General features: G+C 38.4%; 1 protein-coding gene across 2 annotated transcripts in view; it reads right to left on the bottom strand.

Moving 5' to 3' along the window:
* Positions 1–1,937: 1,937 nt before the first annotated feature.
* The window catches only part of TRAPPC12 (trafficking protein particle complex subunit 12), a 57,733-nt gene continuing 46,634 nt past the window's right edge, over positions 1,938–13,036 (bottom strand). Inside the window, exons 9-12 of one of the 2 annotated variants that reach the window (XM_083829554.1) lie at positions 6,603–6,701; positions 4,517–4,617; positions 3,626–3,713; positions 1,938–2,230 (exon numbers count right to left, since the gene is read on the bottom strand). In XM_083829554.1, coding sequence (XP_083685680.1) covers positions 2,036–2,230; positions 3,626–3,713; positions 4,517–4,617; positions 6,603–6,701 — 483 coding nt within the window. In that variant the 3' untranslated portion in view covers positions 1,938–2,035. Of the gene's footprint in view, positions 2,279–3,625; positions 3,714–4,516; positions 4,618–6,602; positions 6,702–13,036 lie in introns of both variants that reach the window. The other variant, XM_083829553.1, reaches the window with a different exon arrangement.

The raw sequence follows: 13,036 nt of genomic DNA on the forward strand, positions 1-13,036 counted from the left end.
AATCCTGCAGTGATGATATGCCTTTGCATTTAAATTTTAATTATTCTGCAAATCTACCAGGATGTCACTTGTTTAATGGCTCACTGAGCTTGGAGGTCACCCAGTCCAAGTCTCCTCTACCGATGTTTTTATCTGAGTAAAAGCTTTTACTAATGAGAACACAGCAAACATACTGAAACGTATGAATGTCATATGTATGAATTAGAAATTAGAGAAACTTGGAGAACAGGGGATTATGTTTTCACGGTGTTTCTGTTTTAATGATTATTTGACTCCGACTAGGACCATAAATTCTTGTTCTCTGCTGATGTGAACACAGGTTGTCATTTACACATGCAGTGAGTGTTAAGGCATTGCTGAATCAAAAAATAAAGCTTTTTTTTTTTTTTTTTTTTTTTCCCTTGACTGTAGAGGTGGATGGCTTCTGTGGGCTGGGTGATGATGACTCCAGCTAATTTCATTTAGAACTGGGAAAGACAATTCAAGCTTCCTGAAAGCATCTTCTGGAGTTGCAGAGGTGTGTAGATCAGATAAAAATGGAACAAGACAGCTGACCTTAAGCAAAAAGCATGGGAATCTCTGTTATATGTTATTAATTTATATATAATTGTAAAATTATTTAACTGGACTCATTCAGTGCTCTCAAAGCCTTCAAATGCAAAGAAGGTTACATACCGGGATCCCTCCCTATCTCCTAAGAAATCCCCCACACAAGAAAAAGTGATCTATGTTGGAGAAAAAACAAAAGTTACTTATAATGAGTAACTATTGGATCAGATTAATAGTTGTGAAAAACTGAAAACGACACTAATTTCAACTCAGTTATACAACTTGAACTAAGAATTTGTCCAATTACTCCTAAAACTCATCTAAGATTATAAAAATATTTAAAATAAATGTAAAAGCTAATAAAGAGTAATGCAGAAGTAACTTTTTACTTCACTGCATTTTAATGCTTACTACAGATAGGTAAATGGTGCTTAAGCCCACTTGAAAGAGGAGGTGCTGAATCTTTCATTTTTGTTAGTAGTGGTATTTTAGGACCAGTCTACCCATGTGCTGCACAAATTTAATTCAGATTCAGCTATGGAACCTGGAGGCCAAGCCACAGAAATACCAATTTAATTTCTTTCAGTCGAATAGTACATACTCAGCCATTGTTTCAGTATACGACGTAAAATGTACATATACTGCAAGAATGGAAAAAAATTTATGGAGCCAGGCTTTTTTCAGTAGTGGCCAGTGCCAGGACAAGAGGCAATGGGCACAAAGTGGAAGAAAAGAGGTTCTGTCTAAATACCAGGAAACACTTCTTCACTGTGTGGGTGACAGAGCACTGGCACAGGTTGCCCAGAGGTGTTGTGGAGTCTCCCTCCCTGGAGGTCTTCAAAAGCCACCTGGACATGGTCCTGGGTAGCTTGCTCTGTGTGGCCCTGCTTGAGCAGGGATGCTACACAGATGATCTCTAGAGGTCCCTTCCAAGAACAACCATTCTGTGACTTTGTATGGCGGTTATCTAGCAACCTCATTTGAGAGCAGCGGACATAAAAAGGTCTAGTAGTCAGTATTCTGACTGGGGGAAGCAAGATGCACACAATAAAAACAACTGAATAATTGTGCATTCAGAATTTCTATAACATACTGATATTCTGTCAGTAAATTTAGCTGATGAAATTAGCTCAGATCATTAACTCACTAATTACTGAAAAACACTAACAGTCATCAAGACAAATAAGGCCAAATGCATTTTTTCTTATAAAAAGAAGCATCTGAGTAACTGAGTGTTTGCATATATATATGCATATACGCACTGTAACAAGAAATAACTAGACAGGAACAGACTTGCAGGGATGAAGCTGGCTTTAGGTCAGCACAAAATCTTCGCAGTGATAGGGCTGTATGAGACAACACAGACTCTGTAGTAATGCCACTGACTATTTATAACTGGATAGATTTTATTTTACATTTACACATTAGCAAGAGTATATACAACTTTTAAAATCGGCTTTGCAGGAGAAAATTAGTTGGAAATGATCTATCCTAACTTGAGACACTGAGTATTAAAGCTATCACCCTCTTTGACAGCTACAGCCTCTAGAAGGGCCTGCTTCTTCTGCATACTGCGAGATGACTCCAGTTCATACATAGTTGTCAAGTTGAAGAGAACACTCTCATGCAGGTAGTGCTTAGGGTCCTGCTGAACCATTCCTTCCAACTGGCGAAGGGAATCCTTGAGTTTTCCCAGATAAAGAAGACAAACAGCAGCATTGTTATTAGCCTAGAGAAAAATATATTGTAAATAAATAAGCGTACATATATATATGTATTTATAAGTGATGTGAGAAAGTAAAAAAGAAGCCTAGCATCAGGAGTAACAACAGATTTACTATGTGCTAAGAACTACTATTTTGTGTGTGCACGAGTAACTAAAATAGATTCTCAGTCATATAATCCTAACCTTTTCTTCTTTTCTCAAGATTTATCCTGTGCTAGTAGGACCCACTGACTTCTAAGAGCTTAAACTCTACGAGTATAAAATGTAATGTAAATAGTGTAGAACATTAGATAGTTAGTTGGGAAACTGAATCAGATTTCAGAAACTACATAAGCCTCTGCATGCTGTCATTTTCGTAGTTTTTTTTTTTTATAAATGATTTCACTGTATCTTCTACAGTGTTTTTCTCTCTGGCTTATGTATAGAAAATCCACACAAGCAACAGGAAGAAATTAACCTATCACAAAGGCATCTACAATTTACATCAAGGAAGTTCAGCAAATAGGGCAGTCTAATACATCTTAAGTCATCGAGTCAAGTGCATTTTCTTCTCCTAACAACAGGTTTTATGAGTTAACAAAGGATTCCACCAGTACAAAGTCATATAACTTGTTTAGCTGCCGAATCTGAAAGCTGCAGATAAAGGAATAATACACCCTTTCAAAAAGTCTTTCTCTCTCTCTTCAGGAAACCTTATTGATTTCTCACAGTTTATAGTACGTACTATTTTACAGCCTGCAAAATGATGCAGTTCATGCGCTTCTTAAACTCAGTCCCCTCCGTTTTTAAGTGGTCTCAGATCAGGCTTTTGGGGGTAAGCTGTCTGAGTTCTCAGGAATGCTCCTGTATGACCATGCACTGAAAGCTGCCACAGGTACAAATAACAGAAGTAAATAAACAAACAGCTCTTCTTTGATCTCCTTTTGTGATGGGAATCCAAGGCTCTGATGTGCACCATGTTAAAAATGTCATGTTTAAAATGATTATATCCCTTCAATGCTGTGTGAAATCATGTTAGTTTTATATATGTTGGCAGCTGCTATTTCTCTTTCTGACATGCATGCCTACACTAAACACACTGAATGCAAAAAAAACAAAAACACTTTTGCAAAGATCCCATAAACATAATGATTTGCAATGCCTTCATGCATGTCTAAGTATTCACCAGTTCTTCACTTCCCACCTTGGTATCTTAACCTCATCTATACTAAAAACTCTTCGGCACACAGGCCACATCCAATTTTTCTATAAAGCTCTGAGCATACTCTGGGTACTTATTAAATACATGTATGAAGGCATTACAAGAATAATTTAGGTGTTCATTATAAATGTAGCAATGTGGAGATTTACCACAGCATTTGATGAGTCGATCCTTAAAATTTCTGTGAAAAATCGATGAGCTTCTGCAAAATTATTCTGACCAAGGTGGAGGAATGCTCTAGAAAGTAAGTGACACATGAGTGAGTTCTCCTGGAAAACCCAAGGTGATAATATATTTTAAAAAGAATGGACATCATTTTTTATTTTTCCTATTATAGATGTGAGAGTTTCTGACATTTGTTCTTCACGGTATAATCTTGAACCAGCAAGGAGACACTGATTTACAGACAAATGGAATGACAACTTGGATCATTTGGCTATTACATATTCTGCCTACCAAAGCAAGAGTCTTCGCTGTGTTTTCATTAATTTAAATGTAGATACTCTCTTCCTGGAATTATTTCTCTTTAGGAAATTAGCCATGCTACATCATTTTCAGAGCACTTTTGAATTGTATTTTCTAAATGTATTAGGCAATGTGCTAAACATTATAAACTGAGCCCCCCCATCATGCAGCTGAATTACTGCTGTGTTTTCGAGCATTCTTTGAAACTAAAGAGGCAGCAGCTTTACTAGCAGATCTGACTGTGGGATAAGGGCCCCAAATAGCTTCTCCTCTCCTAAGCACTATTTATACAAATGTATACTCAAAAAGCAGACTGAAAACATACAATGCCTGGTAGAATGAGAAAAAGCTTCATAAAATCAACTGAAGGATCACAATTTCAATGCTGGATAATATGACTGTACCAAGTAATACAGATCTCGTGGGTCTACATTCCATTCAGTCTCCCTTACAACAGATGTAGTTACATAAAAGACAGAAAGAGAACTCAATTGTCTCAAGGGTAGTTTGATACTCATTATGTATACTTTGAAAAACTATATTTCAAAGTTTCATTTAGCCATTAAATTATCTACCTGTTCATTAAAACCATAATCTGGCTCTGTAGTCCATCCAATTTGTGAGTCACTTTTTCAACGTCTTGAAAGTACTTTTCTGCAGTTTTTATGTCTCCAATCTAGACAGTAAAATTGTGAGAAAGTTACCACAATAAGAAGAAAAGAGACCCAGACTGATTACATCTTTTACAAAGGATAAGAACATGAAAACATGTCGAAGTCCATTATCTAATTGTTTGGTACCAAGACGACTGGGTAACGTCTGTTATCAAACAAGGTATTTGAAGAGCCACACTAAGATTACAAAAAAGAACACCAACACCATGTACAGTTTTATCTAAGGCAGTGGTTTTCAGCTGTGTTTGTGGAGCCCTCGTACTGTAGAGTAGTGGTGCCACACCTCCTCATTTGGCTCTTTTGTTGTAACTCACTCCAGAGTTTGTAAAATTAGCTGAAAATGAGAAAAGGTCAGACTTACTTCCAGTAGGACTTGGTGTTAGTCCACAGGAAAATGTGGAAATGAAGACAGATGCTTATTGCTCACAAGCAGAAGCTGTCAATAAGCATGAAAACGGGAACACAATAGCCTGGGACTAGCGTAGGACCTGTACTTAGTCAATACACAAGGTGTTTCTGGGTCAAAGTCAGAGAACACAGGACAACTTGAACACATCAGACCAAAACGTGTCAGAAAACAGCCCCAACACAATGGGTCGTTGTGGGGAGACAGTCCATATGCAGACTGAAAACTACTGGCTAGTGGATCATGCAGGCTGAAGGAAAGCGATGTGAAAGCTGCCTTAAGGACAAACAAGCTTTATTGGAAGATGGACAGAAAGGGGATTCCTAGAAGGAAAGAGGTATTTCACCTAAGTGCATGTCACATGCATTGCTATCTGAGATAAGAAAAATATTTTCTCTGAAGAAGGTCCCTTTGGTAAACAAGCTAGCGATTTATGTTTCATAGGAGGATGCGCTCATACTTTTGGTGAGGCTTCCCAGTACAGTGTCTAATTTTAGGCTGGAGAGATGGAAGGAGAAGAAAACTCACTACTGGGTAAAATAAATCTTTCAAAAGGAAGGAAACTAAACTAGTTCAGAAGCATAAAACCATGAAAACCAGGCAGCCTTCAGGTGGGGACTTTCACAAAATCATCTTTTTGTTCAAAACCAGGACCAACGTTACTGAAGATGTTTGTGACAAACGTGTGGAAGTCTCCTTAAAGCTCTCAAATGGTGAATATTACACAACCTCCCCAGAAAACTCATTCCAGAATTCTTAATTACCCTTACTATTAGAAAACACACTCTACCCTGCTGCACTTTTTATGCCACATTTTGTTCTATCCATAGTGGTCAGGAAGAATAGTACAACTCCTCTTTTCTAACAGGAGCGTGCAAAACACTGTGTGCTTGAGTTTGCTGTTTGTCTGGAAACAGGTTATTTGTCTGAAGTGCTCCTAGGATTTATTTACCACTTTTACCTTTAATTTTTTTTTTGTGGCAATATTATAGAGGGTAAGGTCAGACAGCTTTCCACTTTTGAAATTCTTTAATGTAGTTATTTAAACGGCAATTTTGGACAGGTCAGCCAGCAAACAGAGTCTATTAGAAGCACACAATAAATACTAGAGACTAAAATGCACTCACTGTTTCTTTATCACATGTGAATTTCTGTTTTAGAGGTCAGGTGATTGCTGGCAGAATTAGAGTGCTTCTTAACATTTCTCTGTGGTAGTCTCTGAATTCTCCATTTCTCTCATCCCCATTTCCCATTTATAGTAAGGCAACAACTAAAGGCTGGCCGTACATCAGATCTGGGCCTCTTCACTTTTAGTAAGTGTGCAATGTTGCCTTTTGATTAAATCTTTAGCATAATTTTCTATAGTACCTTTTTTATTCACTAATGTACACACATGTAATTTTAATATTAGTGCTTCATATTTCCTAGCATTATCTAATATCACATGGTGAAAGGTTTTTAGTTTTGTCCACTGCCTCTACGATTTGATACAGTTTTAGCTATAGTTCTAAATGCAACAATCATTCACTACATAGCTGTCAATAGCAACATTACCTAGCATATTTAGAACCAAATACATACCTGAAGGAAAATCCTTCCAATTCCACTCAACAGCTGAGGCTCTTGCTGTGGGTAATATTTGATGACAGAGTGATAAGCATCTACAGCAAGCACATAGTCCTAAGGGGTAAAAAGCACACAACCAGATACTTAAGCTCAGCATTCTTTAGCCTTTACGTAGCCTTTAAAAAAAAATAAAAGCATATGTAAACAGAATCAAAATAATTGCAACTCGTGAATGGGACAGAACTTCTGCCTACCACTGCACGCTGGCTAAACTCTCAGTTATACTGGAACTGTATAAACAAGGGACCTTCCTTTATTTATTTTGCAACTGGATCATATTCTAGTTGTAGCTAAATGTAGCTAAAGAATCTCTTCATTTCATTCTTTCATTTCATTCATTCAAAAAAAAAATAAAAAATTACTGTCCAGGATTATGATTTAGGATGACAGTCAAAAGCCTTCCATGTGACTCAGGTGTAGGTACTTGAGAAGTGTCTCATGTTTCATATATATGCACGATTTACATAGTTTAATAAAGTGTTGAGAAGCTTTGGGAACTGTTTATGCACATGCTTTTAACTTGTGAAAAACACAAAGTAATGTGACAGAAGCTAAAACTTCTTCCATGTTTTCACATGAAAAACCAGTGAAGGGAAACACATGTAGTAGGTACATCCACAGGGCACAAGGTTGCACCAGTCTCAGCTACAGCTTCTTTGATCAATTCAGAGCAGAGGCAGGGAAAACCTGCATGTGCTTATAAAAAACAGGCATTTGCAAAGACTGAAGGCTATGTGCTGTACTGACTTGGTGCTTCCTGGCAGTTTTGCCCTTCACCTTCATACCAGAATTTGTAGGTGTTCAGAAGCAAAATATATCAAAGAATAATCTTTCAAAACAGCACAGACAACTTGGGATACTCTGTACCATACCTTTTTTTTTTTTTTCAATTGGATATAGTGCTTATTCCTCATCTCCTCTTTAGTCTGAGGAGGCCGTGTGCCCCAGGTGTAATGTATTTCTTTTTCTGAGATTGTATTTAAAATGACTGAGTCCTATTTGGCCATGCATCAGGTCACTCTTTGGACCATACTAATTTTTTCATACACGCAAAAAACAAGAGAAGTCTTTCGCGTCTTATATATATACGAGAGCAATTACATAGCCTATGATAGTAGAGACTGGCTAAAACAACCCCAGGGGCACTTTGCAGGACCTTTCTTTTGCAAACAACTTGTATATTGCACATATAACTATTAAACTTGAACATCTAACATTTAGCATAGAGAGTTTATTCCAATTCTAGTATGCCATGCCATGTCCATGGTCATTACTGGTAATGGCAAGAGTTCAGAGCAAAGACAACAGGCCATATAGGCAACAATGTACTTGTTTAAATTCCGATTCATTTAGCATTCACAACTCAAACACAATGTAATTTTTACTACCAAAATTCCTCATGAATTTATGACAGGACAAACTCAATTTTCAATGTAACAGCTCTCACTTACAGGACTTGTTTGATCACGAAGTCCGACAGTGTTAGGTATTGCATAAAAATCATGGAACAGGGCTCCTCTGAACTGGCTCCTTAGAAGAACCCCAGCCACGCTTGTATTAATCCTTGCAAGATTGTCATTTATAAAAAGCAAAAGATTGTCTGGGACTGAATTTCATCCCTTTGCAAATAACAATATGCTTGCTTACTGGACAAATAATTTTATTATATCACATTCCAGCTTTTGTGCTCAGTGTCTTCTATTCTGTAGTCTAAAGCTGTCCCTTTCCCGGCGCTCACTCTCACATACACTCCAGCTTAGTCCATGCGACAAAGACGTGCAGCAGAACTGTGAGGGACAGGGCTGTTGCACTCACATCCCCCAAACAATTCCCCGGAGACCCTGTAGTTAAGTTGAAAGAAAAGTGCTTCTGTCAGCTCAGTATGAACTGACTGAAGAGAAGTCTTGGCCAGCACAAGCTGCACGAGGGGGCACTGTTTGCCCAATTATAACATCACAGGCTCCCTAGCATAGGTAAGGAGCCAACCTTGTAGGAACAAGCAGACAAATAACATCTTGGAGGTCCATGCTGCAGGGGCAGGCTTGGCCTAGTCAGGCAAACAAACCCTCTTCCCCTATTGCATTCCCTATCTAGTATTGTATTATGTATTATGTGCACTATATGTGTATTATAACTAGGAGCATGCAAAGGTTCGCACCTCCTAAAATGTGAGAGGTGAGGCATTAAGAGTCTATGAACTGTATTTGTGGATCAGGAAACATATTGCACCTTGTTTCTATATGATGGCACATCACACAACACCTGTGTGTATTTACCCCATGCCCTGCAGTGCCTGTCACAGGAATAGGACCCATTTCTTCCAGGAGATGACAAGAGATTGTCACGTAGGTCTAAAACCACACCTGAGCACAGGCGAGGCTGGGCCCAGCATGAAACAGTAAAGCATTATGACAGTATCCAGATTTAATTCTAAATACAATCTCATCCTGTAATTGCTTCAGTACATGCATATAAAACTTACTGCAGGCACTAAGTTTTGTATGTGTATACTCTCCCCCACTTACTCATCATAGAGACAGTAGTAGATTTCTAGGGTATCCTGTATACTGCCAGGTGACACAATGGTATGTTACAAAAGCAATACAATGGTATGTTACAAAAGCACCTTATTTGACAATTCCTTCTGAAGGAGCATATTGTAAAGTACATGATATTTAGTCTTATCTACTAAAGACCAGATTTTAATTCCCTGCTTTGCTACTGGGACATGGTAAAAGAACAATTGTCTGTGAGAATGATAAATCAGAAACCCTCTCAGAAGAGTGGAATCTTGTTTATTACAAGTTGTGGTTGGGAGGATTAAGAAATATTAAGTACTGGCAGTAAAAACAAAACAAAACCAGTCAGCTTGTGATCTTAAGACTTAAAGGTAGGGTAGAAGTGTTATCACAGTCTTTAACTACAAATTGTGACCCTTCAGATTTTCACAGATTCACAGATTCACAGATTTCTCTAGGTTGGAAGAGACCTCAAGATCATCGAGTCCAACCTCCGACCTAACACTAAGTACTCCACTAAACCATATCGCTAAGCTCTACATCTAAACGTCTTTTAAAGACCTCCAGGGATGGTGACTCCACCACCTCCCTGGGCAGCCCGTTCCAATGCTTAATAACCCTTTCGGTAAAGAAGTACTTCCTAACATCCAACCTAAACCTCCCCTGTCGCAACTTTCGCCCATTCCCCCTCGTCCTGTCACTAGGCACGTGGGAGAATAGACCAACCCCCACCTCTCTACAGCCTCCTTTCAGGTAACTGTAGAGAGCGATGAGGTCGCCCCTGAGCCTCCTCTTCTCCAGGCTGAACAAGCCCAGCTCCCTCAGCCGCTCCTCGTAAGACTTGTTCTCCAGACCCCTCACCAGCTTGGTCGCCCTTCTCTGGACTCGCTCGAGCACCTCCATGTCCTTCCTGTAGCGAGGGGCCCAAAACTGAACACAGTACTCGAGGTGCAGCCTCACCAGAGCCGACTACAGGGGGACAATCACCTCCTTAGACCTGCTGGCCACACTGCTTCTTATACAAGCCAGGATGCTGTTGGCCTTCTTGGCCACCTGAGCACACTGCTGGCTCATATTCAGCCGACTATCCACCAATACTCCCAGGTCCTTCTCGGCCAGGCAGCTTTCCAGCCACTCATCTCCCACTCATCTCATTTTCCACACCTTCATAAGAAATCCCAAAAGCAGGACTAAAGTCACACAATTCAGGATATGAATGAGAGTTGGTATAGTTTAATAATTCAATATTTCTTTGATTACAAACAAATCAGAGCTAAAATTAGATATAATCATCCAAAAAGAAGTTCTATTAAGCCACTGGATCTACCTGCACAAAAACGGCAAGTGGGGTTTGTTTTCCTCTGATGCACTGCAGTGTAACTGTATTTCCCTTAATGCTCACTGCATTATACACTTTTGTGTTTTCCCCCCCTCACTTTAAGTACTTAAAAATGAGTTATGAGATATTTAGAAATAAACATAAATGATCGTGATGCATAGAATGCTAATATTAGGTTCAGAAACCACAGATTAAAAATCAGCTTTAGTTATTACAAAAAGTATAGTTCGTGAAGGCCATAATTTCGGAGACGAGGATGGATAACTCACCCTTCCTCTCTACCTAGTGCATTTGAGGAAGGGTTATGAAAGCAGAGATTCACAGCATTATGAATCCAGAGTGTCGTACTGCAGCACAGTTAGGCAAAAGACATGATTCATGCAGTCTTTCTCCTTATGCAACCAAAGTCCTTATGCATCAGTCCCTTGCACCATTAGTACAAGGTGCTACCTCCTTCTTCAAGTGTAGTTTTAATTGTATTTAGACCCAAATTAAAAACAATTCTAATGCTTCTGTGTTTACTAAGGGCAAGCTCTACAAAAACTAAAACAACACTGACAAAAAAATCTTACAAAATGCAAAATACGTCCTTAATTAGAGTGCATTTATAATATATATGGAAAGTACTTAAGTATTTATTCCTCAGAGAGGTAAAAGTCTTCTAAGATAATGTCAAAAGCAATTTTAGCTCAGATGAAAAGAACTTTAAAAAGTTCTTAAGACACTTCCATGGTGATTTAGTAAAATGACAGACATTTTGTAATTATATTGTTGAAATGAAGCAATGCACATCATCAGTTGCATTTTAAATGAATGTTCTCTCATGCTGCTATATTCAGGGTACAGTTTCACAGCGACTTAAGCCCACGGTTCTTATAAATGAAAGTCTGTAGCGATGCATGTTAAGTGGTCTCCCCTTCCCTTCCTGCTGTATTTCCACCTCCTCCCTTAGGTTGCCCCTTGTTCACATGAAAATGTAAAAGCTGACTCAGTTGCTGTGACTGAGATCCACCATGTCTTTGTTTCTGTCACTTAGTTAAGTCCAATAGTGGAGTACGGAGGGGAGGAAGAATACTCTATTTCTTTCTTAAGAAAGGGTGTCCGAGGAAAAGGTGATGAACAGAAAATATACATATAGTCTTAGAAGCAGTAAGACTGCCTTAAACTGCTACTGAACTGTAGCAGGCAGAATTCAGTAGAAAAAATTGTACCAAGGTAAAGGAGACTTTTGACTAACTGGTTTCTTGTGCAAGTCTGGTTAAAGCACTTATTTACACCCCATTCGCTACCTTCAAAACAATATACTCCTCCACCTTAGTAATTTAATGAGATATTCAGCTGTGAAACTAAAGAGGCCCTATAATGTATTTAAAAAGAAAAATCATGGTCAGAATTCCTTGGGTCAGATAAGTAACGCATAAGAGAGATGACAAGAAATAAACCTAACTAGATTTGAGCATAGCTGAAATAGATTTAAAGAGACATAGGTCCAACATCTGTTCAAAGAATTTTTTATTTTAATTTTGTAGAGTAAATTCTGACAAGCCTGTTCCATAGTAAATATTACTGAAGTTTGTTGGGCAAAGAAAAAGGTTAACAAAAATAATATAATCTGCCTTTGCTTTATACCATTGTTGAATTGTTTTAACTTAAAAAAAAAAAGATATTATTAATCTACTAATAGCACAAGCTATTCAATTTACCTAATAGTACTTGGGGACCAAATATGACCACATTGCAGTATTTTAAATGTACACTAGATGGCAATGCATGGCACTGACTTGGAGAATGATTTTTTTTTTCAAATTATTATATATACTTGAAACACTTGAATAAAACATTTAGTTTTTAGAGTGTTTTACACAACAGCAAAAACAACTGTAGATGTGGAATGCTGTTCAATTAATATAATTGTTCATGAGAGAATTAACAGAAGTATGTTAAAAATTATTTGAAGAAATTGGAATACTCCAGAAGGTGGAGAAGATGATTACAGTATTGCTGTATATTACAGTGGTCTTAAAATTAGTACTTTTATAAATAACCAATATAACTCTTTCAGCAAGGATTTGTCACATAAGCAGAATAAATTAACTTGATGCACTACTCTGATTTTAACTGTAATAAGGCTGTGTCTGAAAATCATAGAATCACAGAATCATGGAATGGTTTGGGTTGGAAGGGATCTTAAAGACTACCCAGTTCCAACCCCCCTGCCATGGTCAGGGATACCTTCCACTAGATCAGGTTGCCCAAGGCCCCATCCAACCTGGCCTTGAACACTTCCAGGGATGGGGCATCCACAGCTTCTCTGGGCAACCTGTGCCAGTGCCTCACCACCCTCTGAGTGAAAAATTTCTTCCTTATATCTAATCGAAACCTACCCTCTTTTAGTTTAAAGCCATTACCCCTTATCCTATCACTACACCCCATGACAAAGAGTCCCTCCCCAGCTTTCCTGTAGGCCCCCTTTAGGTACTGGAAGGCCGCTGTAAGGTCTTTCCAGAACCTTCTCTTCTCCAGCCTGAACT

This window comes from Anser anser (assembly GCF_964211835.1).
Source record: "Anser anser genome assembly, chromosome: 3".
In the NCBI taxonomy this organism is placed as follows: Eukaryota; Metazoa; Chordata; class Aves; order Anseriformes; family Anatidae; genus Anser; species Anser anser.